The sequence below is a fragment of the Pseudopipra pipra genome, chromosome Z (assembly GCF_036250125.1).
Source record: "Pseudopipra pipra isolate bDixPip1 chromosome Z, bDixPip1.hap1, whole genome shotgun sequence".
NCBI lineage: Eukaryota > Metazoa > Chordata > Aves > Passeriformes > Pipridae > Pseudopipra > Pseudopipra pipra.
The window spans coordinates 2,037,499-2,064,885 of NC_087581.1; the positions used below are offsets into that span (position 1 = coordinate 2,037,499).

The 27,387-nt window shown below is 44.1% G+C and overlaps 1 protein-coding gene and 1 long non-coding RNA gene across 10 annotated transcripts in view; one reads left to right on the plus strand and one right to left on the minus strand.

Moving 5' to 3' along the window:
- Window positions 1–671: 671 nt before the first annotated feature.
- On the minus strand, window positions 672–13,014 carry LOC135406698 (uncharacterized). Of its 5 annotated transcripts, none has more exons than XR_010426428.1 (4): window positions 12,213–12,876; window positions 11,855–12,089; window positions 11,207–11,374; window positions 672–5,644 (listed from the first exon to the last, which is right to left on the minus strand). It is a non-coding gene; the product is annotated as an uncharacterized LOC135406698 (long non-coding RNA). The 5 variants fall into 5 exon arrangements; XR_010426427.1 differs by having other exon boundaries at window positions 672–1,731; window positions 5,475–5,644; window positions 11,855–12,873; XR_010426426.1 differs by lacking the exons at window positions 11,855–12,089; window positions 12,213–12,876 and adding an exon at window positions 12,885–13,014.
- A 248-nt stretch (window positions 13,015–13,262) lies between these two features.
- Window positions 13,263–27,387, plus strand: part of SMAD2 (SMAD family member 2) — a 49,436-nt gene continuing 35,311 nt past the window's right edge. The window contains exons 1-3 of one of the 5 annotated variants that reach the window (XM_064640945.1): window positions 13,290–13,415; window positions 16,864–16,908; window positions 24,138–24,430. In XM_064640945.1, the coding sequence (XP_064497015.1) occupies window positions 24,195–24,430 (236 nt within the window). In that variant the 5' untranslated portion in view covers window positions 13,290–13,415; window positions 16,864–16,908; window positions 24,138–24,194. Of the gene's footprint in view, window positions 13,426–16,863; window positions 16,909–20,711; window positions 20,828–24,137; window positions 24,431–27,387 lie in introns of all 5 variants that reach the window. The other 4 variants (XM_064640944.1, XM_064640946.1, XM_064640942.1 and 1 more) reach the window with 4 other exon arrangements.

Genomic DNA, 27,387 nt, shown 5'->3' on the forward strand with positions numbered 1-27,387 from the left:
ACCAAACCCAAACCAGAAAACCAGTCTGGCAGAGATCTACCTCCAGCCCTTCAGGGTTTTAATCAGTCTAAATAAATGGTCAGGGTGTGAAGGGAGTGTTTGGGTGCTGCCCAGAGCCGTAACCACACTGGTTGATGTGTCAGTCATGTCTGGTTTCTAGCTGTTACCTGCTCTCATTCGACTGATTTTTAACTCGCTCGGCATTTTCCATGCGTGTGAGATGTTTGATTAGAGCCTTTGTGTTGCGTGTGTGGAAATAAAAGGCCAGCTAGGAACAGACAACTGATTAGGCATTAGGTGAGGTATAATCCTCCCTAATCACATTTCTAAACCTGGTAGTTGGAGGTGGGATTAGAGTTATTAACATGCGGACAATAAAGCATATAATTTATTTAACAATTACTGGCTCTCTGTGAAGGGGGGGTGTCTATGCAAGCTGCAACCACACACCAGCTCCTTCGTCTCGTGCAGGATGGAGATGCTGTCAGGAAGAAAGATGACAAACATGGATGGTTGCCCACTGACACAAAGGGCAGCAAAACAGGGGTTACTTTGGATATAACCAGAAGCAAATCTTAAATCCCCTCGTAGGACCCCTTGGCAGTCCCATAGGAATTCTCCTATACCTGACATCTAGATGTTAAGCTGTGTAAACAGAAAGAAATAAAATATCAAAAGGCGAAAACAAATTTTACTGAGGTTTCCTCGTCTTCTCTTCCAGTACACACTGTAATGCAAATGTACAATAAGAAGGATGAAGAACAGTAGGCAAAGGCAACAGCTGGCAAGCAGTGATGTTGTGCAAGAGCAGCAAGGAAGGGAATTCCAGAGCTCCCGGATCAATCCCTGTCCTGAGCTTGTCATACAGTTTTCCCAGCTAAGCTGGGCACTGTGGTGTTACACCAGAGATTCTCATGCCAGATAGTCATCCTCACAGTCAACAGAAATGTATTTTAATTCTTGAGTTTATCGTGACAGTGTACCTGTCCGCCTTTGGAGAGTTGAGGTTTGATCTTGTGATTGTCTTGAAGATGTTTAGAACTGGTTTTTTTCCCAGTACATTAAAAAAAAGTCAAATAAAAAAAAAAATCCCAAACAAAACAAACGAACAAACCCAAACATGAAACCTTCAGAAAACCCCAAAATTCCCACTCTGTGCCCCAGCTTGTTGCCTAGTATCTACTATCCTACCAAAGGATAGTTCCAAGTTACTCCAAGAAGGATGTCTGGCCTGCTCTGCAGCAGGAAAGTATGCCAAGGCCTTGGGGCAGCTCAGTCTGATCTCAGGACCACGTAGATGCAAATGGGAAAGCCCAGCACGCAGAGCTCCTTGTCCATGCTCTCTGGTTGCTGCAGTCCCTGGCAAAGGCTGGGCCCTGGGCCAGTTGCACTTTTCCAGACAAGTCTTGGGCATGGTTTGGGATTTAGGTCAGGCCAGGGACAATTTGCAGCAGCGCTTTTCACGTGCCCGCCCTGTTTTGAAAGCAGAAAGTCTGGTACTCTCTGGGTGTTGCTCATTCCACACCAGCCGGAGCCTCTGGCTGCAGCTCCTTGGTGTGGGACACACACCAGGCACTGCTGACCTGCTCACAGTGCTGCAGGAGGGGGAAAGTCGTGCTGCTGTGGTCAGGTTTAGGCCCAGTTCCTGGTTTAGACCCCACGGGTTTGGACCCTCCATACTCTGCTGCGTGTCTGGAGCCAGGCTTGCAGATTTGAAGCATCCTGAGGTATCTAAAAGTTGAGAGGCTTCCTTTACAGTCAGTGCAGAATAATAGGAACTCCCGACCCCTAAAATAGGCATGAACTCTCCTCTAGACAGTTTAGGGTGAGTAACTTGGACTCTGACATCTAACTTCTAACATTTGGTGAAGTGCATCCAACTATCTGTCTGTAGGGGTTTGGTGTTGGAGGTAGCCTCAAGGCAGCCTCAAAAGCCAACACAGGTCTAGCCTCTAAATCCCCCAAATGCCATTTTATATATACATATATATAAAATAGACAAACCCGTGCTACAAATATTCTTTCATGGGAATGAGGTTGGCCCTGTTGCCCTGACCTCCCCTCTCCAGGGTTTGTTCTTGCCTCAGACAGTGGCTGTGGCGATGCAGCTCCCTGCTCAGAGCAGGGAGATCTTCCAGGTGAAGCATTTCATAAGTGACCTGACAGCCTCGCCAGTGGATCCAGATGAGACCGTAGCTGGGTCGTGATTTGAGCCATACCAGACACCATTAAGTCATCATGCTCAGAAAAGGGGCAAAAAGACAGGAGAGGGGAATGGCAGGATTCATTAATGGGAACAATCTTACCTGTCTGGAACTGTAAATGGTGCTGGTACTCACCCTTTTGCTGAGAAGCAAGGTAATAAGAGAAACTGATGTTCTGTTTAAAAATAGAAGGGTTTTTTTCCAAGCTACTAGCCCTAATTTTTAAATGTATGCCAAATGTAAATTGTCACAGATTTTCTTCTGACTTTATCTAGTGGCAGGAGACCATTATCTACTGATATTAGCTGTTAAATAAGTGCAAACTACCTGTAACTGCAGAACTGCATGTTCCTGGGGAATTTACTTAAGCCTAAGGTGATGAAAGGGACGGACTGGGGAAAAAAAAGGCAACCTAGAGCATCTTAAAGAAGCAGAGTTCATTCATCAAATCGTGTCTTCATCTGAAAATGTTGTACCTGCCACTGACACAAATAGCCTCTGAGATCATGACTGAGAGAGGATTCACGGGGAAAACATTCTCCCCTATCACTTTGTTAACTCTGTGCATTTGACAGCACATCACTGGGTATAGACAGTCCCACAGGTAGGCTGACAATCAGCTGTCTGGCACTGACACGTGGTAGGTGAGGGACTACAGAAACTTTTCCTCTGGAACAGCTACAGGAGAAGTAGCAGGAACATCGGCTGGAAGATGAGAAGACAGCAGTCAGGAAAGGACAATCAGAAAGAAGCCTGAGCACACCGGCTGTCACTTCTCTGGGCATTTCCAGGAGAGGGCAGTTCACACGTGGAGCACCACAGCTGCCAGTGCCCATCGGCAGAGTCATTAGGGTTTGTGCTGGGCACTTTTATCGGGCAGAATGACTCCTGGACTCTAAACCCGCTCGAGGCATGTCTCCTCTGTGTTTCTTAAGAGGGGACAGAGTTCAGACTGACATTCCCCGACTCTCTTCCTCCCCAAACAGTGTAGTCACCTGTAACACCGAGTTTGGTCCATTGCAAAATCCACCCAGGGCCTGGGTAAGCAGCCAGCCCTGAACTCTGGTTACAGCACCCGCAAACCCTGAGCTACCGAGCTCAGTCAAGAGGCTTTCAGCTCTGATTAAATTATAGACACATCCTGGAAGGGGCTTTCCAGGTTACTCTTCTGTTTTCTTTCACTTCAGCAGGGCTTTTTTTCCTCACTGTCAGGCCAGTGGTCAGCTGAACTTCATACACAAAATCTAACAACAACGATTGCACCCAACTCAAGGTCCTCCAAAGCTTTGCATTGTGATAAAGTCACCCACAAGGACTGCTTGGGCTAAATTTTGAGCCTCTGCGCTACAAAAGCACAAACATTCTCTCTGTTATCTAAGGAGAAGCCTGTGGCTACACTCAACACAGCAAAGCCTGAAACTATACACAGAGGACAAGGTGGGTCCTTAAGTGAAAATAACTGCAAAAACCTGCCTTAAATCCTCACTTAAATTCTTAATTTAGCTTTTAAGTTTGTGAAAGACACTTGCATTCATTCTGCAAAGGAGGCTGTCCTTGGAACACCTCTTGCCTTGACATTGCTTGAGGTGCAAACTGGTTTTCATTTCTGGTTGGTTGGCCGGATTTTTTTTACTTTAATCTTAAAGCCAGAGGATAGGGAGCAAGATGCTCCTTCCAAAGGCTGTTACTGTTTGTCTCCAGTTGCTGTAGACTACGAATTGCTGCAGATTGTTCTTTGTGCAGGCTTGGAAAGCGATTTATCTTGGAATGAACACATGATTATTGGGTGTTAGCCTTATTCATTTGTTTCTTGCTCTTTGCAGACTACTGGTTCTATTTCAGGTGCTGCTCCCATTTATTGTCCATGTATGCCCCTTCCATGTTTTCCAAGGTTTTCATCTTTTGTAGCTTGTTCTGGCCCCATTCCTTGCTGTGACACATATCAACAGGCTGATTAATTCTGAATCTGACTTTTGCAGCCGGTGTGTTGTGATTTCCTTATCCCTGGTGCTTAAAACTATATGATCTGTAATCTGTTTGCCTGCAGCCATGTCAAACTTGCATAAAGAAGCTAACTCAGTCAGACTGCAGTTTCGGGTTAGCTTTGGTCACATCTACCAGAAGACATGGCTCTCCATTTCCATTTCCACTAGCAATACCACTCTAAAGAGTCTGAGGTCTCATTTGTGTCTGACCTTTCCTCACCTGCAAGTATGAAGGTCTGAAAATTCAGAAGCTGTCGTTGCCGGTGGCTGGAAGCTGGGAGTCTTTTCCTATTGCCATGTTTCATAAATATTGACAAATTACTTTTACAGGCCACTCTGCACAGTGCAGCAAATGTAGTCGCTCAGATTGGTGGTTTTAAGACAGCTGTCTGAAGGAATCAGGGCTGCACATCTCAACTTGAAGAGCAGGGGCTGCATTTTGGAAAGCAGTGGCTTTAAAACGGATTTACAGGTCACTGTATCTATTCCCAGTTTCAGACAGTGGCCCAGAGAGGAAATGGGGCTTTTGAATGCATAAACAGAAGACAACTGAATGAAGGCAGAGAAGTGTAACACTGTGAATTAATTAAAGGACTGTTCACAGTTTCAGTGTCCATACTTTAAAAAGCAAGTTGTATAGAGGATTTTGGATAAACGTGGAAGTTTGAAAACCCTCCTTAACAGGGAAAGACCAAAGAAACTCGGTTTAGCTTGTGTACTTAAAAAAAAACCCCAACCCATTGAGGTGTGACTCTTTCTTGGTTGCCAAATACTTACATGTGATAAAGATTTCTATGAGAAGACATTAGTGTAACAAACTTAAACCAATAAAAAAGATATAATGAGATCTAATGGCATGAAGACAAAAGAGAGAGGCCCTCATTTGCACCACACCAACTTCTCATCCCGGGTTTGCTGCCTTTTCTGAAAAAGATCAGAGCTGCAAGGGCCACGGACCCGAAGAGGGATCCCTTGGGGGAAACTATTTGGCCTTTGAAGTGAGCAACATGCAGTAGCAGGTGGTTGTAATGGTCTGTCTTAGTCATAAATTTGAAGACTGGTAAAATGTTGATTTTTAACCAGAACATGGCACCAGGACCTCCCATTTCTTGGTGAGAGCTTGTCTGTGTTGCCAGAAAAATGCTTCCTAAGTGTAAAACGGGGCAAAATTTACCTTTTGCAGAGTGGGTTTTGCTGTATTGAGAGAGCATGTGTGCCCAGCAACACCTTCTTGCACCAACTTGATCCTGAACTGGGTGAGGACAAACCAGGACAAAACTCTTACACTGAAGAGCATAGGCAGGGATAGCTCCTCGTGTTCTTCCCAACATCCTCTGTCACAGCATCACACCAGGGCTGTCCAGGGCAAAGAGCTCCTTCCTCTGTCCCCCCAGTCAAGGAAATCAGCCCCTGGTAACATGGAGTGCCAGGGTAGAGGCTCTGACACAGGATTCCCTGGGGATTACACAGAAAAAGCCATCAGTTGGCTTCAAGCACTGTTAGGAGGATAGACTTTTTTTTTTTCATGCATCAGTTATTCATCATGATAAATGCCAAGAGCTAAAATAAACAACATGACAGTTTCATAGTGATAAACTCCCAGATTATTTTTAAGGCCTAATTTTTTGTTATGGCAACATTTATACTTGGTGGTATCTTCACCTCCATAGCAGTAATGCATGTTTCATATCTCTAAATAAAACTAAGCAGGAAAGGATTTGTCAGGTTCTTTAAATTCTTCCCTGATTTATTTGGTCTTTTAAAATGATAACTTTGAATCATAACTTCTAAATTGATATTGCCTTAAATCACTAGTTTTTGAAAGCACAAGGAAAACGCTCAAAATCCGTAACTGAAGGTTTGCTAGACCAGCAATAACAAAAAGAAAACTTCTACCTCTAAGTGTTCTAAACACTTCTTCAACTAGTACAGACAATATATGCAGAGATCACTTCCAACTCGTCTACCAATCTTGCACAGATGGTGTAGAAAACTGGGGTAAATCTCATTGAGACTAATCTATACAAACATATGCTTAATTAGCATAGTGCATCTTACACAGTGTAAAGCAGAAACAGACTGTATTGCAATAACTGATCATAGCATAAATTGGTTTATTTTGATCCTTCCTACGGAGGCACAAACTATTTTCTTCTTAATTATTTTGTGGATTTCATTGTAATGAATTAATTTCAGCTTGCTGGAAAAAGCAAACAGAAAAAGAAAATAAGGATGATCAAAAATTTAATCATATCATGTTTGCATTTATGCTGAATTTTGTTCCTATGACTGATTCCACTGGCTTGTTCACTTCATAGATTTAAACACGTACTCAAATCCTTCCTGGACCAAGGCCTACCACTAATTTAGAATCAAAGCTATTGTCCCCCAGGCCTACTCACAAATTACACTTGTTTATTTAAGTCAATAAAGATAAACTTGTGTAAATCTCTTTGTAAACAAGGCTATTTCACTTTAATGATGGCTTATTTGGGGTTAGCACAAATGTGTTTCTAATCAACGAATCCAAAATAAAGGATGTAGGAAGATGAATGGTGCAGTATTTGGAATAATAAGAAAGGACAGAGGGATAATCTGAGTTAAAAATGGAAATGCTGGCAACATGAAATGTTTCTGAGCTATAAAAACCAGAACAATTGGGGAAAGAAGGGCCAGTTTCAGTGCAGGAAAGTTCCCTGTCCATTTCAGCACAAATTCAGCAAAGGAATTCAAAATTCAAGTGTCCGACAGCGGCAAAGTTGTCTCTCAAATCATTCTGCTTTATGTTAGTCAGGGCAACTGGGTTTATGCGCACATAGGCACTGGGAATTAAGATAAGGTAGTTAAATAATTTACTGATCAGGATTATACAGCGTAAATGAAGAACGTGAGCAGATACACAGCAGATACATTGTGCTGTGAACGTCTTAAGGAGGATGTCACTTCTAAGGATTACTGTCTAACTCCATTCCCTCTGATAAATGTAATGTACTTTATAACACAAACACCAACCAGTTCATGCTGTGATGGGTCAGAAAGGCAGAACCTTGCTTTTAGAACATTGTTTTGAATAGCAGTTATTTCTTAAGCCTGCTTTGCCGGGGGGATAGGACAGACACAGCAGGCTTACATCAGGGGCTGTCAAATTCTATTTTTTCTCAATATTTTATTCACTGTGGAACTGATTCCTTTTTTTTTCTTTTTTTTTTTTCTTTGTTTTGAAATCTCCTAACAGCCCAGTCTGAAGTGACAGTGATTTGTGTAATACTGGAAACATACTTCTGCATTTAAGAAGAGGCGATCAGCAGATTTGAGTTTCAAGGCTTCAGAGATTATTAATTTCATTATTGAAATAATGGTTTCATTACTGAAAAGATGAATAGAATAATAGAAATATGCAATGCCTTTTCTAATGTTATTTTGCCACTATTTCCAGGCTTAAGTTGCAGCACTTTTTTAAAAGTTTGATTAATTTTGTGAGTATTTAATCTATGCTGGTATGACTGAGTAAAGTTCCTGTTCATTATGGAGATTTTTATGCCTCATGAAATGGCTTTCTTTTAATTTATGATGCTAAAGCTCTCCTCTGGTCACTTCAATGCAATGCCTGTTTGGACAGTACACCAGACATTGGTTCCCTTCAAAATCAACTGACATGTTCCTCGTGATGGGATGGGATAAGCAGAGTGTGGCTTTGTTTTTAGCCCTCTTTGTGCTGCCACAACAGCTGATATGGTGTGGAGCTGTGTACAACCTTGATGAGATACAAGGAAAAAGGGTTTAAATCCATATTTAACCCTCTGAGGGAGACACAGTCTCAGTCCTTCAGGAGTTTTTTCATGCTGGTAGCAAAAACAGGGGAGGCTTTTGACAGTGTTGTGCTGTTCCCCCCACAGCAGTCCTGCAATGGCACAGAGAGGCTGTTTCCATGTTTGGCCATGAAATAACGCAGAGTGAAAGGGAATCCATCCCTTTCCCAGCTTCCAGACCCAGCACCATCTCCTCTTTCATAATCTTTGGCAGATTTGGGCAGGAGGAAAGCTACTTTCATAAGTATAGAGAGAAAATAACATGCTCGAGTGGCATTTAGAGTAAGCAGGGAAGCAGCACTGCAACCAGTGAGGCAAGAGGCAAAGCACTTACTGAAGTACATGATAGTGCTTCAACAGAGTGAGCTGAGAAATCTGGGAGCATTTAACAGTGGTTTTCCTTGGATTTGTGGTCATTTTTACACATAGAAGTATATAGCAAATCCTGAGTGGGAAGGGACCCACAGGGATCATCGAGTCCAACCCCTGGCCCTGCCCAGGACACCCCAACAATCCCATCCTGAACCTGAGAGCATTGTCCCAACACTCCTTGAGCTCTGGCAGCCTTGGTGCTGTGCCCACTGCCCTGGGGAGCCTGCTCAGTGCCCAACCACACTCTGGGGGAGGAAATCTTTTCCTGAGATCCAACCTAAACCTACCCTGACACAGCTCCAGGCATTCCCTTGGGTCCTGTCACTGGTCACCAGAGAGCAGAGATCGGTGCTGCCCTGCCACCTCCACTTGTGAGGAAGCTGCAGACTTTGATGAGACTTCCCCCAGTCACACAATATTTCCTGTCTTGAACGTGCTGGCTGACCTTTTTGCATCACAACTCCCTGTCTTCCTGGCATTGCTCTCCACACTTACCTCCACTCCACGCAGTCATATCTGATAGTGTCGGGCCATTTAGAAATCCTAGGTGTCTTTGAAGTTATCTGATATTGGTGTTGTACTTCTTTTACCTCTTACAGGATTTGGTCACAGGCTTTGGGAAGTCAACATGTATTCTATGTTGCATAGCACAGCCAGCTAATGCTTCAGCGTATTTTTTTAGTTCTTAGATTATTTCAGAGAAACACAGAATGGTTTGGGTTTGAAGGAACCTTGAAGGTCACCTCGTTCCATGGGCAGGGACACATTCCACCAGGCCAAGTTGCTAAATTGCCCTTGCTCTTTCTAGCAGACAGATGACCGTGAAATACCACTGAGCTGTTCCAATCTCTGCACATGGATGTCCTTTGTGAGGATGCTGATCCTCTCAGACACATTGGGGGATCTTGGGGGAGATGCTCCTGCTCCTCCTCTGCAGGTTCAAATTCAAATGGGCCTGTCAACCATTTGTACCTAACTGCTGATGTCCAAAATGTGCTGAACTCCACGGTTTGAGAAAGACATGGACCTGGAGCGAGTCCAGGGGAGGCCACAGAGATGCTCCAAGGGCTGGAGCCCCTCTGCTCTGGAGCCAGGCTGGGAGAGCTGGGGGTGTTCACCTGGAGAAGAGAAGGCTCCAGGGACACCTCACTGAAGCCTTTCAATACCTAAAGGGAGCTTATAAAAGAAATGGAGAGCAACTTTTTACACAGCTGATAGTGATAGGACAAAGGGGAATAGTTTTAAACGAAAAGAGGGAAGATTTAGGTTAGATATTAGGGAGAAATTCTTCTCTGTGAGGGGGGTGAGACCCTGGCACAGGTTGACCAAGGAAGCTGTGGCTGCCCCATCCCTGGAAGGCCAAGGCCAGGTTGGACAGGGCTTGGAGCAACCTGGTCTAGTGGAAGGTGTCCCTGCCCATGGCAGGGGGATTGGAACTGAATGGTCTTCAAGGTCCCTTCCAACCCAAACCATTCCATGGTTCTCTGATTAGTTAATACAACCTAGCAATATCCAGCTTTGGTACCAAGGCTGAAGTTTTTCAGTTTGTTTTTACTAAATCAAGTACTATTTCACAGAATTATAGAATGGTTTGGGTTGGAAGGGACCTTTAAAGGTCCTCCAGTCCAACCTCCCTGCCAAAGGAAGAGATGTCTTCAATGAGATCAAGTTTCTGAAAGCCCTGTCCAACCTCATCTTGAGTGTTACCAGGGATGGGGCATCCACCACCTGTCTGGGCAACCTGTGCCAGTGCTTCACTACCCCCATAATAAAAAAAACTTACTTTTTATATCCAACCTAAATTAGTGCAAGTGTGCACCTTGCTTCTATAGCAGATACACATCCTGCCTGCCTTCTCTACAGCCACCACTTCTGAGCTCTGTGATTTGCAGCCCTGATGCCACCTTCTTCCATGAAGGAAAAGCTTCCAGAAGAAGCTTTTCTTCTCCTGCTGCTTGCAATTTCCTTTCCTAGAGAAAGCAGGTTTACACATAAATTGGTGCTTTTTGTGTCACCGTTGTGCAGTCTAAGCTTGTCAGCCTGCTGACCTGTTTCAACCACACCTAGGGGAGATGTAGAGCCCCTGGAAATACACAGTCTTTCGAATTTCATGGCAAACAGTGGCTGCATTAGAAAAGAAACATGTTGCCATGTTTCTGTCCGGGAGAAAGGCAGAGAAAGTCCAGCCCTTATCAGCACTGCTTGGCTTCCTTGGCAGTAGAGAACCAGCAGGCAGCTGGCCAGCCAGAGCACACACATCCCTGAACCAGGCACAGCATGTGCTGCTCCAGACAGAAAGCCAATACAAAGCAGTTTGGGGCATAGAAAGGAGATCTGGAGGTACCAGGAACCTTGGAGATAAAAAAGGAGAGGGAGCCATGAAACTGTTTCAGAGGAGAGGTGAAGGGAATGTCTGACGCAAAACCGTATGAAAACTGAGCTTAATTAACTTGCTGTTCATGGAAGAAAAAATTCTCTCAATGCAGTGGAACCTCCATAAAGCAAGTGTTGCACTGGTTGAATAGCCTGAATCTGTGTCCAGGTACAACATGCCTGGGACACCTTATCTTTCAAAAACATGATGGCAACCTGTCAGATGCTCTGCTTTGTCTGCACTGGGAATCTTCTCCATTTCACTTCTTTGCTTATTTCACGACTGTTTGAATCTCAAAATGATGGAAAAGCAGGGAAAATGCAATCAAAAAAACCTCATTCAGCCACACGCCTGCTTCAAGCTGAGAAAATCCAAGCACAGACAAAAGGCAAAAGGGAGATTTCCACAAGTCCACATCTACCCTTTTCTCAGAAGGGCCAAATGATGGGATGGGTGTCTCACCTGGCTCCTGGGAATACCAGACCTGTTGAGATGGGATCCATGCCCAAGACACTGAATCACAACACCTACATCACTGAGTTCAGGAACCCTTTCAGTCTGGAAGAGGAGAATGTCTCTGGAGAGATAACTGCTACGGTGGTGAGACGTGACCTCAGGTGTAAAAGTGGCCTGAAGTTGAGATAAATGACATAGAATAAGGAAAATTATCAAAAAAGCAAAAGCAGGAAAACAGAATGCCTTTAAGAGACTTATAGCAAAGCAGGAATTGACCTTTTTGTCCAAAAAAAGCCCCTTAAACTCTCATCCTGTGGCTTCCCACTCACAGAATCATGGAATTTTAAGGGGTTGGAAGCTACCTTAAAGACCACCCAGTCCCAATCCCTCTGCCATGGGCAGGGACACTTTCCACTAGAACAGGTTGTTCCAAGCCCCATCCAACCTGGCCTTGGACACTTCCAGGGATGGGGCAGCCACAGCTTCTCTGGGCAATCTGTGCCAGAGAAGAATTTTTCCCTAATATCTAACCTAAATTCCCCCTCTTTCAGTTTGTACCCATTACTCCTTGTCCTGTCACTACAGGGAGTCCCTCTCCTGTTTCCCTGTATTCCCCTTCAGGTACTGGAAGGTGCAATGAGGTCTCCACTCAACCTTCTCTTCTCCAGGCTTGAACAGTCCCAGGGAATCTGCTGGGCATCCTGCAAGGATCCCTGCAGATAAAACAGTGCTGGGTTTCACTTGCTGATGGGTCCCTGGCTGTGCAGTCACAGGTAACAGCTCCAATTCACTTGTGGTGAGCCTGGGAATCTACTGAGGCACAGGGATTTGGTTGTGCTACATCATTACCACACCACAGGTGGTTAGACGAGCCTACTGAAGGCAGGAGCTATAAGAAAATAAAAACATATGGGGGGAAGCCACTCTGTTAAGTGTCACTGAGTACGGGGGTGGGCGCAGGCAGCAGAAGGAGGCTGGGAAGGCTTTGGGCTCCCTTCTGTCCATGTCCCACCTTGGGACTGTCACGCCTGGGGCTGCTGTGCCACTGCAGGAGAGGAAGAACTGGGTAGGTTAAATCTGGTTGGAATCACAGAATCGCTCAGGTTGGAAAAGCCCTCCCAGACCATGGAGTCCAACCATTCCCCAGCGCTGCCAAGGCCACCACTGACCCATGTCCCCAAGTGCCACACCCACAGGGCTTTTAAATCCCTCCAGGGATGGGGACTCCAACACTGCCCTGGACAGCTGTGCCAGGGCTGGACAACCCCTTCCATGAAGGAATTCTCCCAGAATCCAATCTAAACCTCTTCTGGCACAACTTGAGGCTGTTTCCTCTCATCCTGTCCCTTGTTCCCTGGCAGCAGAGCTCGGATCCTCCCCAGTTCCCCCCTCCTGTCAGGGAGTTGCAGAGCCAGAAGGTCCCCCCTGAGCCTCCTTTTCTCCAGGATGAGCCCCCCCAGCTCCCTCAGACGCTCCTGCTGCTCCAGACCCTTCCCCAGCTCCGTTCCCTTCCCTGCACACGCTCCAGCCCCTCAATGTCTCTCCTGTCTGAGGGCCCAGAACTGCCCCAGCACTGGAGGTGCCTCAGCAGTGCCAGCACAGGGAGGGCACTGCCCTGGCCCTGCTGCCACACCACGGCTGGGACAGCCCCGGGGCCACTGGCCTCCCGCCCATCCGGGCACACCTGGGCTCACGTCCAGGGGGAATTCCTGCCGGGAAGCAGCGCACTACTTTTCTCAGCTCGCACCCCGCGGAAGAAGACGGACTCGCTCTGTAGCGCGATTGCGCGCCTGCCGCTCACCCAAACCCTCACCCTCTCCGATCAACCGCCCGCGGCGGGCGTGAGTGACAGCCGGCTCCACCAATCAGCGCTCGGCCCCGCCCCGCCTCCCCCGCCTCGCGCCTGTTTCTTCTCCCCTTCTTCCCTTATCTTTTTTTTTTTTTTAGGCTGCCGGTCTCCCATTGGTCTTCCCGACCGCCAATCGTCCGCGCGGACCAATGGCCACGCGGATGTTGAAGTCACGGGAGGAGCGGCCAATGGGCGCGCTCTCCGCCTCACGGCGGGGGCGGGGCGTGCCGGGGGGCGGGCGCAGGAGGGTAGAACTGAGGGGAGAGGCGGCGGCCCCGCGGTGCCCGGGTAGTGGCAGCGGGAGCGCAGGACACGGCAGGGCAGCAGCACTTCCAGGCGGCTTTCGGCGGATCTCGGCGGTTCCCGGTGCGTCCTGGTGCGTGGCGGGTCGGGGGTCGCTGCCCCGCGGGCTGCGCGGGCCTCGGGGCACCGTGCGGGCCTGGTGCCGGCGGGGCCGGGGGCGCCTCCCCGCGCCCGCAGCCCCTTTGTTGCGGAGGGGACAGGGATGGGTTATCCTGTTCCCGGCTGGATAAGCCGCCCCGGGGTTGGTGGGGAGAACCAGGCTGTGCCCCTCGGGGCGTGTGTGGGAGGGAGGGAGGTAAAGAAGTTGTGCTGCTCCTTCTCTCCCCCCAGCACGCCCTGTTCCTTGCCTTCCTCCCTCCGCTCCCTCCGTGCCAGATGCGTTTTCCTTGCAGGGGCTCGCGGAACATCCCGAGTTCAGAGGGACCCACGGGGATCGTCGCCTCCGGCTCGGGACACCCCTGCGTGCCCGTGAGGGGTGCGGGGCGTCGAGGTTGGGGGTGTGGAAAGTTGGGAGCGAGTTGTGCTTTGGGATGGCGAGGCTTCATCTCACCCCTTTTGTCCGCCCCTCTCCTGGTCCGTGGGCGAACACGGGGCACGAGCTGCGGTCGGTGGGTTTATTCACCTGTGTGCTGCCAGAGGACAGCGTTAGGTGGGATACTGGGGGGAAATTCCTGGCTGGGAGGGTGGCGAGGCCCTGGCACGGGTTGCCCAGAGGAGCTGTGGCAGCCCCCATTCCCTGGGTGTTGTTTGTAAACAAACATAACCTGCTAAGTGTTTCGTCTACCTGGGGGAAGTCGTGTCGTGATAAATCCGAGTGGTTGGTGGTGGTGCTGTGGAGTTCCTGTTTGTAGTTTTTATTTTTCCTTTCTGTGGGGAGTGCAGGGGAAGAGGAAAACTGCAGCCCAGTGTGGTCCTTTAGTCTCTGCTGTGGGAAAATAAAAGAAGGGGAAAAAGTGTGTGATGTGAGTGAGCGAAGAGCCCTTGTGATGGTCTGGGAGAGCTGTTGAACAGCTGGGATTCAGACTGCAGCCTGAATGGGATTCAGGTCTCATGTCTTTTTGGTTGTCTGTCAGTTTTTGACTGAGAAAAGCCCAACACGTGTGTTGTGCCCTTTTCAAACGCTTTGCAAGTGGGATGGCACTAAGAAAAAGTTTTGTTTACTGGGTTTACCAAGACAGGTGCCTCTGAAAACGCTGCACCTTGTGTGTATTGTGTGTAGAGCTCATGTTATCACAGCCCATGGTTATAAACGAGTTAGATTCCATCTGTAGCAAGAGGTTTGTAATAACAGCTTGTTAGGAGACCGCAGGTAACAGCAGGTTTGTCTTTTCTCAAGTGCTCCTCTCTTAGCCTGGAGAGCTGTACTTTCAGGCTGATTCATGACATTATTTCTGTGGGGGCTGGACCGTAGTGAGAGACTGATTAGTCCTTGCTCTGCTCTCCAGGCTGAGAAAGAAACACCTCCTAGTTGAGGTGGAAGGCTCCTCTCAGGACAGGGTTGCTGTTTGGACTTTCCAATACTTCTATGGCACTGTTGGTGCATGAGGGGGTTATTTGTGTGCTTGTTCTGAGGCGCAGCCTTAAAACTTGTAACGTTTACAAGCTCTGATGAATCCCGGGGGGTGAGAATGTAACTAAGGGAGGTGCATCTGCAGTCCCCTCGTCCCCCTCTGATTAGCACTGTTGTGATGAAAGATCATGGCTGGGCTTCGCGAACGAAGATTAGGGAGTGATGAAAGATAATACTACTTACAAATGCCTTTAAAAAGAGGAAAGGGAGGGTCTCGCTTAAGGTGGTTTAAGGTTAAAGATGAGTCTGAGCACATATTGATCATCATATTGGGATGTTAAATAGAGTAACCTGGCAGTTGGTGGTTGTTCTGCAGTTGTTTCTGTGGCTGTTGTTGTTTCGGTGGTGTAACCTGACCCACACAAGTGGCAGTGTTTGAAGATCCAGTTTTTCTTTGTGGAAGAAGCTGGACTTGTGTGATAGAACCCTGAAGAGAAATTCATCAGCTTTCAGTGAGGTCCCGATTGATGGTAAAAAGGACACCAGAGTTGAAAAAGTGAGATTAAAAAATTGTTCTCTGAGCTTATCACTGCATTTCCTCCACCTGGCAGCTAGGTTCACCACCAAAATTGATTGCACAGCTGATCTCCAAATGAAAGGCTCTCCTGGGTCCTCCTTCCTCTTCCATTTGATCTTTCAGAAGTGTTGAGCACTAGTTGATATAATTGAGTTTATTGGAGGTCAAAAAAAAAAAAATCCCTGCTCCTGAGAGCAACTTTAAAAAACAAACCTTGTTTCCATCTCTCTAATCCCTTTCCCACAAAAGTACTGGGAGAACAGGCTCTGTAGTAGGTTCTGGATAACAATGAACCTGAGCTCTGCTTGAGACTGAAGCAAATTCCTAAGTTTAGTTTGTACAAAGAACAGTACTCAAAGTTTTAATTATTATAAAAAGTATTCCGGAGTTTTCAAATGTATTCAGTGCTGCCTTAATGGTTGTACATGTAAATGCCCTGTAATTGAAAGCATCCATTTATGGGCCTGACTTGCTAAGTGAGCTGTAAATTCTGCTTTTCAGATTGGATTTAATGACTTTTATCATAAAGCCATAAACTGGTTGTGAACTGTGCCGAGAGGCAAACAATACCTAAGCTTACTTTGCCAAAATATTTGTAATTGTTGATTTGTTAAACTGAATTGCTGCAGGTCATGCGATGGGATTAGGTTTTTGTAATAGAATGGAGAGTACAGGCAGCCCTGTGTTCAATACTCTCTGGGCTAGAAGAAATTGGCTACTGCAGAAAACCTTCCTAAACGTTCCTCTCCACTTCCAGTAACAGAAACTCCGTTGCAAACGGAGTAAACCTTCGTTCCAGATGACTTTTTATTCTGATTATTTGTGTTTGACAGTCACAATGCAAAGTTAGACCAAGCGGAGGCTGCGGCAGAGCAGCTCCTGGGTCTTCTATCAGTTTAGTCTGGGGCTCAAGCTACATTTAATTACACTGTAGCAATATGAGTTTAACATCAGACAGGGAACATAATTGAACTGCGCATATCAAGGGCGTGTGGGGCTGGCCCGTGTGGGGGGCATTAGACCGATGTTGAAAGTGAACTCGCATTAAGTAATTGTTAAATGCAATTGTTTGGTGGAGTAGCTGCTAAGCTGTGAACTGAAACAGGTACCCAGGTAACTGGTAAGCAGTTCTGTGAATATTCCTGTCAAATTTAGCCCAGGAGTATTTATTTTCTAAAATAATGAAGGTGACACTTGCCTGTTACACATGGAAAATTTTACTCAAAATTAATGAGGTGAGAAGGGCTTAAGCTGCCATGGTTTGGAGTGCTTATTCCCTACCTCTGTGGGGCTGTTCTGGCCTTTTAGTTTTAAGGATCAATACTCTGACGGGTTTTGTAATACTAAATAAGTGAAAGAAGTTTGCAGAGGCAGGTGGATGGGCTGACTGCAGCTATGGTAGCTTTCCTCCTTTTCCATTCCAGGAGAGTTGGTAAAATACATTGGTCCTATTAGTAGTTTAATCAAAGGTCAGTAAAATTAACAACTCTTCCTTCTCATATCCCGAGTTGCATGCAGTTTTAGTGTGCCACGAGTGCATGGGTTACATGGAGTGCTAATTTTTTAATAGCAATATACCTTTTTATTACCACATTTGGCTGTAATTTGAGGCAGCCCTTACTAATTGAAGAAAAATCCAACCTCTCAAGCTTTCATAACATCATGATTGTGCTCGTTTAGTTCTGTGCATGAGAAGTTTGAGTTTCCTCATTTGATTTAAAATCAAGCTTCATGGAGCGAGCAACGGGGGGAATAATCTGCTTTCAAAATTCTGTTTCAGTGAGCTATATAAAGGTAATACAGTTATGTGTAGTTTCAATATGCATTGCAATACTAGAGCATGGTAAGCTTAAAAATTAGTGTATAGATCAAGCCTGTATGTAGGCATGTTTCAAATTCTCCATCTAAAGTTGGCCTGGAGGAAGCATTTTCTTTGCTCCTGTGCTCTCAGGTCATAGCAGTGTGCTTTGAGCTTCATCAGCTCCTGTCAAAGCTGAACCAGGACCTTGGCGTCAGTCCTCGGAGCTCTGGGCTGTGAGCTGGGCAGAGTCTCTTGGGGTGGGAACTCTCCAGAACCTCCCCCCACTGCTGGGCTAATTGGCTGGAAACCTGAACTGGGAGGTGAATCTGAGGGCACTGCCCAGTAGGGCTCGATTGCTTTTCCCCCAAAACAAAACCCCAAACGCTCCTCTGACCTGAGTGTGAGGAGGTAAGGTTGAGCACCATCTCACTTTCTTTTGGGGTTGTTCTTCAGAAAGGTATCACAAAACCAGGTGCCCAATATTCACTTGTAGGGAACCTCAGAAGGCAGCTTTGGGAGGAGTTGTGGGTGCAAATAGAAGTGAAGTGTCTTCTCTCGTCTGCTCCACTGAGAGATTTAAGCTTGAATGTGTTCTGTCTGAATGTGTTCTGTCTGGCTTTGATTTTGGTTTGAAGTTCATACAGAATTCAGGTGCACATTATGCACTTGGTGAAATTGATAAAGAATCTTGTCCAGATTCCAGGATTAATGAAAAAAACATTGCTTTTGAGAAAAAAGTCTCAAAAATGGGACTAAAATAGGGAGGAAATGAGCTTGTAGACTTTCTCTCAAATACCACAAATTATTTTCCTCGATCTTCTTTCCTCAGGAGCTTAACTTCTGTCCTCTTTATTCCAGAAGAGCTCTTGGAAATGAAATTCCTCTAAGCCAGAATACTTCTAGTAAAACCAGGAAAGATCAAATTTCTTTATTTCAAGTTTGGATGAATAAGCAGACTGATATGAAATATGTTGCATAAGGCTTTAGAATAAATTAGCCAGAAATCACTTGATATTTTTGGTAGCACCAGTGTGTTTATAGTATGTTCCAGACACTCAGGAAAGGAAAATTTCCCTTGAAGATTTTAGTCTGCTAGCATGCTGCCCTTAAGGTTTTCTTCATCTTTTATGCTTAGTTATTGCTGGGATCATGGGCTTAATATTTAATACTTGTTCCAGAGAACCACAGTAAAGTGGAATAATAGCAGACATGACTCAAACTATGACTTTAGAAGTTGCCAACTATGACACTGTTTGACCAGCCATAGAAACATGTGTGCATCAGGGAGCAGAGATATGCTGCAAGGGCAGAGATGAAACAAGTACCACCAAAATTGGGCAGTTTGTAGCTTTTCCAGTATTAATCTGTTGGGAATTACAGCACATGCTCCCTATGTTCCAGCAATCTAAATAAACTTTTGTACCTCTGGGCAACGGTAAGAACCCCTTGAGCATTCAAAGCTGCAGTTTGAAGGCAAAATCCAGAGGTGGATTTGGGATGGAAAGGGATAAAATGGAAGTTTTGTGCTATGGAATGCACTGTTGCCTTGGTACTAGTAGTTCAACTACAGTTGATTGAGCTTGGAAAAGGATCTTGAAAATCTCCCTGCAGCTACCCACAGAGTCCCTGAGTGCTGGTGTGTTGTAGAGGAAGTTGGAAATAGTACACAAGAATTTAAAAAGATCAAGATTTGGGCTGTGGCACTGGGCCTGAGTAGAAGAGAGTGAGCCAAGGGGAGACAATGCAGAGGGTAAGTGATGGCAAAGCACATCTGAGGTCCTTAAAAGCAAAGACTGTAAATGGGAGCTCAGTTTTTTGAGGTGGTTGGCTGTTAACTACGAAGAAATTGCAAAAAAATCATATTGCAAGAGGGGGTATTACATATTTAATGTTATGCCATTTTAGCAATGTGGTAATGTTTCTTGCAGCATTGGCAAATCTTGTTTTTGGGGTGCATTTTGGGGAAAAGCATGTTATATTTTCTTTTTTTTTTTTTTTTTTAGTGGATGAAGAATGTGTCCCAGGCAAAAAAAATAGGGCAATGTTTTTAACAAGAGGCTACTGTCAACAGTGATAGTGTATGAGAGAACTGTTCTTTATGAGATCAAAACTCCCTGTATTACTATATCTGTTTGAAGGTAAAAGTTACAGTTGATGAATTGAAATGGGATTTGCTGGTCAAACATGAGCTTTAACAGTAACTCCTAAACCCATTAGTATAAACAAGGTGTCTCTGAGACTGTCTGGGTGGGTACAGTTATAACCCAACACAGGTCCAGGGCTCCTCATTTTTATTTGAGGTCCTACTAGATGTTCAGCAGCAGACACAGGCACCCTGCCTTCTACCTCCAGTTCCTCATGGGGTGTAAACTTCTGCCTTTGCACTTTTTATTTAAATTATTATGTTGAGAGATTTAGGATAATATGACCAAACAGGTAAGTGCAAAGATAACCTTAGACTGATACAGTTTTTTTTCTGTGGTCTTTAGATCAGTCCTTATGGAGAGTCTTCATGTACTTGTGTGATTCAGTTGGAGTAGTAAAGCTTTCAGGCTTGACATCTGTCCAGAGGAGCATCCCAAACTGTGTTAGCTGTGCTTGGGTACTTTCCTTGAGACAAAAGTCTGAGAGCCCTCTGAGGGAGGGACGTGATTCAAGTGTACAGAACCATGAAGCTTGCAGACCACATGAACACAAACACTTCTTCAGCAAACTTGCAATGGTAGAACAAGAGTCACTTTCTGAAACTAGGGAGGGAATAAATTAAATTACTGAAAGTAGTTCTTTTGACGGTGGGCAGTTCAATACTAGTGCAGCGTGCCACAAGAGGTTGTGAAGGCACGTTCAAGAAGTTGTTTGGTGGATTTGTGGGCAGCAAGTCCATAAATGGCTGCTGAGGGGAATAAGTAGGAATGTAGCCTTTAATTTTGTGTTGTAACAGCTTATGGTTTTGCCACCTTTGGAGATGGAGCACTAGACTGGATGCACCATTATTCCTTTTTCTTTGCAAAATCTGCATTTAGCCAAATTACCCATGATTCAACCTAACCATGCCTTACAGTTTGCACTGTCTGGTCTAGTCTTGGAGCAGACTGCTATTTTATTTTATTTTTTTTTCATAAATAAGCTAGCTGAAATACTCTCGTGTGAGTACTCATCACAATCAGCTGAAGTATTAAGCTGAGTGAAGTCCTGTCCTACTTGTGTCACATTCTCTCTGCTCACCCTTTGAAAGATACAGGGCCACTACTGGAATAACTTGGTGAAATTCTTACTGATACTCCCAGCGAATCCCTGACATGACAAAACAATAGCTAGAAGGAAGAAGTTAGTTTAAGCCTCCCAGACTCTTAGTCTGCAGCTGTGTATGTTGTGTTTTTGTTAAATAGCTGCTAAGCTGCAGAAAAATCATTGTTATAAAGGGCTCTTTAAATGTGTACCTTTGTGTTTTGTTATTTTTTTTTTTTAAAGGCAATTTTCACGGAGGTGGCAGATCTGCTTTTGCTTTCTGACGTCTGCAGAAGCTGGATGCACACACATCTATAAGGCAACTAGATACAATTAAATATAGCATCTGGAAACTTCAGGTTAGTTAGGTCTGAGCTTACAGTTGTTTGGAAATGAGAAAAGAAGGATTTGGGTTTTTTTGCCTCTGAGTATGTCAAAATAGCATGAGACTTCAAATATAAAGAAAAACTGAAATGTGTAGAATTTCTAAATTCTTTCCTGCTCCAAGACTTAAATCATTTAATGTGCATTTGAAGCAGAAAGGCAAATCTTGGTTTAAAAAATATATATAAATTAGTTGTAAGAGAGAAAATACTGCAGAACTGGACACCTCATCACAAGGAGTATTGTAAAGCTGAAAAATTAGATCAAAGGAAAAAAATATATTGCAAATAAGAGGGTATATTACATATTTAATCTGAGAATGTTTGGAGGGTTTGGAACAATAGGCTCTGAAAGACAGGCCACTTACCACCTTTGTGGTAAATGAGACCCTCCTGAAGTGTGTGTTTCTTGAGGCTGACAATCAAAGGAGTATTCTGTGGCACTGAAAGGTGTCAGATTTGAAGCTAAAGCACAGGAAATACTCAAGTGTCAGTGATCTCTGTAAAAAGGAGAATAACTGGTGAGTGGATCAGCAGTGATAGTTGTACTTGGTTGCCTACATCTGTCAGCACTGAATTTAATGTTCAGGTATTACACCATCAGTTGCTGCTGTTTTAGAATGTGATCTTTAAAGCCTGTCCTTTTTGGTTTGGTCTTTCTGAGTTTCATGTGTGTGCCTGTGAAGCATCCGGTGTTGTCCTTGCTCGAAGGCTGAAGCCTTTTTTTAAAAAGCTGAGTGGCTGCTGCTCCCTGTTTTAGAAACCAACTGTGTTCCTTAAACCAGCAGGGGCCACGCAAGCCTCCTATTTCATCTCTGGAGCTGCTCGGGGTGCTTCTTAGGGGTCTGATGTGTTTCACTGCCAGGCCCTTGAACAGTTCAGAACGTGTCAGGCTGCTTAATTTGGTTTTGTCACCAGAATAAATGGTCTAAATTAAAGCACATTTCCAGTGATGCAGTCAACACCAGCACTGCAGTTGAAGGCTGGGACTGGAGTCCTTCCACACTCCTGTAAGTTATCTGACATCACCTAGGGTACTTCAGTACCATGTGTGAGCAACTCCTTAACTTGAAAGAGAACTAACTCAGCAAACCCCACAAAATTAAACTGTTTTGCTTTACTTGGCTGAGGACATTAGTGCTGGTGCTGAGGTGGTGGTGATGGTGCCACAGGGGAAAAAAGGAAGGAGAAGTAGGCTTCCTGTGGCAAGTAGGTGTTGTGTTGGCCTGACTCCTTATGAAACTGTACCTCTACTGTCCTAGTCAGTGTTAATTAAAAAATGTTAGCTATTGAGTTTATTTTTCTTGTTTACTGTAGCCAGGGCTCCAGTGCAATGCTTTTACAGGTAGCAAAACCTGCAGTTTGAAATACTGGGGACAAATTCTATAGTAATGTAACATTATTGGAAGAATAAAAGGTCTTTATAGTCTTGTGTGAAAATAAATGCTTTGACTTTTTACCGAGGCCTATACTGACAAGACATGGAGCAACAGTTTGAAACTGAGGGTCAATTTAGATTGGATGTAAGGAAGAAGCTCTTCTCTCTGAGGGTGGCGAGGCCCTGGCACAGGTTCCCTGGAGAAGCTGTGCCCCATCCCTGGAAGTGTTCAAGACCAGGTTGGATTTTGCTTTGAGCCCATGGCAGGGGAGTTGGAACGAAGTGTTTTCTAATGGTCCCTTCCAACCCAACGCAAACCATTCAGTGATTCTGTGATTTAGGGTAGAGTATTTGCATAAAGTTACCAGTGTTGATCTTGAGTCCCTGTTAATTGGAACCTCTGTCTCCTTGACGTCAGAAAATTACATTTCTTGCTTCAGCCGTATCTTTAGGTGCTCTGAGAAGCTGGTTTATGGAGGTATAATTTCTTTGAAACCGAATGTCGTGCCCTACTGAATGCTCTGTTTTGTGGAAGTTGAGAAGTTATGATTTAAAGTTAACTGTAGAATATAATCTAGTGTTTGTTGACTTGGTCCTCCCTGAAGCTGCAAAGATGTGACAAGGCATAAATTAGCCATGAACATTAGCTGTAGGCTGAAGTGTCCCAAATCATGCTGTTTTGGAGATGGGAAACTTCAGTAAGGTGAAGTTGGTTTATATTGGATAGATGTGGGGAGTGCGCCTCTATGGGGTGGAGAGGCACGTAAGCTGCCTTCAAAGCTCAACTTGAGGAGCGTGAAAGTGATGTTAACTTTTAGCTAAAACAAGGTATTTTCAGCTGACTGAACTCACTTGGAAATAAGGTAACTTTCCAGAGTTCAAATACCCATTTACCGCCTGGAAATAAGAACATTTTTGACTTCAGCTTCTATCCATAGGAACATTAATGTCCTCAAGCAATTTCTAGCAGCTGTCTGCCTGTTGGTTTTAGGTATTACATTTTAAGATCTAAAACTGGCCTAATGGAAGCTGCAAAAACAAATGGCTATCATTTATCTTCTAAACGATTTGAAGTGCATGTTGCAGTGAATGCTAAACATAGCTCAAGTTTCAGCATTCGTTTTAATATTTCATTTTATATAAATATCATGATCAGGTAGTTACACTGAATGAAAGGCTATCAAAGTTGGAAAGTTCTACTACTCAGGTGCCTGCCAACTAAGATTTTATCTGTCATTTGTTGAATTTTGAAAGACATGATGATTTTAAGTGCTGCCAGTTGAGAAAATTCATTATTATGGGCCACTGGACTCTAGATGGGAATAAGTTTATCACCAGACTTATAAGTGAGTTTGAAATTGGCATCTGCTGTGGAACAAAAATTGTTAGTTATTTAAAACATGACAAACAAAATGGGAAAAGAAAGGTTTGAGGGATGGCTGGCTGTTGGAAGAGTTCTCTCAAGCCATAGCGACTAAATGGTGTTCGGAACACAATTTCACTTGCTAAATTAACTTGGAGCTGGGTGGGACATGCACATATATGTATGCAATTTGTCAGTGACTTGTGGAAAATATTAATAAATGACTAAAACCAGCCAGCCTAGGTGCAAAGCTAGAGTCAAGTTACCTTGTGTGTTTGCTGAAGTTTGCTTTAGTCAGGAAAGACTTCAGGAAAAATTGCATGTCTGATCCAACAGTAACCTTAGTCTGCATTAACTTTTGAAGAGTCTGTAGCAAACTTGAACTTTATCGATGAAATACCTCCTAACCATGATGATACTACTTCTGAACCATTTATCTGACTTGTTTTGGGAGGCAGTGCCCTATGCCATTTGGTAACGAGGGAGGTGTTTGTTTCATGTGAAACCTCAGTTCTAACGCGTCTTGTTTTGGTTTGTGTTTTCAGGGATTGGACGGAGCTCTCTAATTTATTGCGTGCTGAGTGTTCTGTCTGGTGAAAGTCATGTCATCCATACTGCCATTCACTCCACCAGTTGTGAAGAGACTTCTGGGGTGGAAAAAGTCTGCTGGTGGCTCTGGAGGGGCCGGTGGTGGTGAACAGAATGGTCAGGAAGAAAAGTGGTGTGAAAAAGCAGTGAAAAGCTTGGTCAAGAAGCTGAAGAAAACTGGACAGCTGGATGAGCTTGAGAAGGCAATTACCACTCAGAATTGCAATACAAAATGTGTGACAATACCAAGGTAAGCGCTGTTGTGTTTGAAATTGTTACAACCACTTAAGAAATGACTAAATGTACGTTTAGGCTATCTGTGAACAAATCACTAAAAAATCAGGTGCATGCTTTTGATTCTTTAAAAATTATTTGAAACCTATATTGGATTTTTATAGTGCTTGCTTATAACTGAATCACATTTTTTGTGAAGTCACAATTTCTTTCATTTCACTTTTCATTACTATGTAGATTTCTGTTTGTGTGTGTTCTAGTGCTGCCTAACACAGCTCTTAGTTTGTAGCACTGCCTTATGCTGTTATTTAATAACCTTATCTATAATCGGGTAGGGGGGGCATACCTGAACCCACACTTTCACTTAGAAAAAAAAAAAACACTAGTTTTTCCTTGGTCAACACTTCAGTCATCTAATTACTTTCAGTTGTATCTGGTAGTTTCATTTAAATTGTACAAGCTGCCTCCATTCTCCCTTTTGAAGGGGAATTTTATCTTTGGAGGCAGGTTGTCTGAAGACCAGTTTATTTACTGTAATTATTGTAATTGTTTAATGAAAATGCTTTTTGTTTAATAACCTGGGGTATTTCTAGAATTGCTCTTCTGCTTCTGTATGTATAAACATTTAGGTGAACGACTTGTATTTTACCTCTTTGACTTTCTCAGCTTAATTCATAGCAACTGCTGTGCGAGAGCAAGGGTGATGTTTGTAAGTATAATGCAGTCTGCTCTCGATTCATGTTGCACAGAAATCCCACTGAGGTGCCCAAGCAAGCTCGTTATGTGTGACAGAAATATCAAGTCACTTCACAGGTGTGTTTTTCTATGAAAAAGTGGGAGGATCTGGTGGCACAGGAGTATTCTGGGCACTTAGCCACTTGACACTTAAATGATTTCCAGGGGAGACAAACTGTGTCTGGTTTATGAGCTTTATTTCTGTATGAGCACATTCATTCATCCCAGCTACTTTTATACTTTGTACTAATCATAGTGCAGACTAGATCTGACTGGTGTCAGTAATGATTTCCATATATCAAATGTGTTATAGCTGTTATCTGATAATCGTTTCAGCATTCTCTTTTAGATTTGACACAGCTGTCTGAGAAAGGCATGAGTATGCTCTGAATGAATGGCTTCTTCAATTCTGTTCTTTTCTCTTCACCTTTTGATTCTAATGCTGCCTTCTGCTTGTATTTTCTTCTCTAGAGTAGTCCCAAAATCCTCTGTGTTTCCCTTCTGCTTTCTTCCTTTTGCCAGGTGAAAAACAATCAATAATAAAATATTAGTGCTTTCTTGTCTTAGTGTATATCAGCAGACTAAGATTTGAACCTGTAGGGATATATATTTATTGAGATGACTCTGTGTATTTAGCAACTCTTTACCATGACAAAGATGAAGTGCTTAACTGGAAGGTGTTTCATATGACAGCTGTTAAATCTGCCTCACAGAGATTCACTTGATACAAAGTGTGCCTCTAGGTTCTAGAGCTCTTAGACTTTCTAGAGCTCTCCCACAGGGATACTGGGACAGTAAGTATTGCTACTTCAGAAGGATAGTTGTCTATATTGAATTTTTTTAGAAGATCCAGACAATAGGCTAATAGATCACTATTTTTAAGCAGTAGTATGCCTGCATGGCCTTTTGTGTTAAAGGAGACATAGTAAATAATTCCTTAAAATGGAGTAAGAAGCTGTGCTATACTCTGTGACCAGCAGTTCTTGCTGGGCTGTGATGTACTGTTCTCATCTGTCTTCCAGTCAGCTGTAAAAAGGACTGGACCTGGGTTTCACTCTTCTTGAGTACCTTAGGAGTAAACCAGGAAGAGCCCTTCAAGTGATGTTGGCTATTATACAAGGTTGAATTTTAAACTAAGAAATGGCTTTGGTATTAATGGGTGAGATGATACCAGGGTCACCAGCAGTGCTATAGAGAATTTTTGAGTTTCATAGTTGGCTTTTGAACTGTTGATATTATTTCAATTTGACAGCAGTAGTCTGGGTTCCCAAGAAGTAATGAATGTCAACTCAGTACTGTAATGACTTCTTGGAGATTCTTGTTCTTGGATTTAGTAAGTTAATGAAACCACTGCTTGAGTCCCACTTTAATGAATGTCTTAAAGATCTGCAGATCAGCAGGGATAAATAATAAAATGCTGAATTTGAAGCTTTTTTCCTTCCTAGTCAGCAGGAAGTTTGTGGTGCCAAGCTGCTGAGATGCAGTTCTGATGTGACAGCTGGGCTAGCTTTCCTAATGTTGTTCTGCTTGGGGAGGGGTTTTGTGTATGTTAGGTTTTTTTAGCCAGCTTTAGTTTTACTCATTAATGCTGTTTAATCTGGTGTAGATACTGACAAGTATTGTGGGATGCTGCTCTTTGCCACTCTCACATTATTCCCTCTACAGAAGTTTCAGTTGTGGTTTTGCAAGTTTCTGGTTCCCTTGGAGGTTTCCAGGGTTTGATGCAGCGTTAAACTCTATTATGCTTTTTTATCATTCAAACCTTAAGCAACTAAACTTCTGTAAGCTTTTCTCAAAACCGAGAGCAGTTTGAACAGAAGTTGTATTAAATCACCTCTTCAGGAATCTGCGTTTCTTACTGTATGTCGTCCACAATCCTGCTGAGTTAGGGTTGTGCTGCTTCTGTGTGGTTTGTCAAGGTGACTACACACTAAGGGAGGCTGATCCTGTGTGTACTACACAGAAGCTGCTCATGTGGTAATTAACACAACTTCTTATGAGACTAATAGAGGTTCTGAGAAAGCAGAAGCAAACAGATGGAGTGGGTGTTGGCATTGCACAGCAGGGGTGCTTAGCTCTTCATAAGTGGGTCAGTAATCTAGAGCAGAGGCTAAATAAGTACAGAGGTCCTTTTGACACTAGCCCTCTAAGTAATTTGTAGTTATCTTGCTGAATCCTCCCAGCAAGCCAGTGGGATTCTAATCACATAATCCCTGTGTATTCTGAAACTAAATGTTG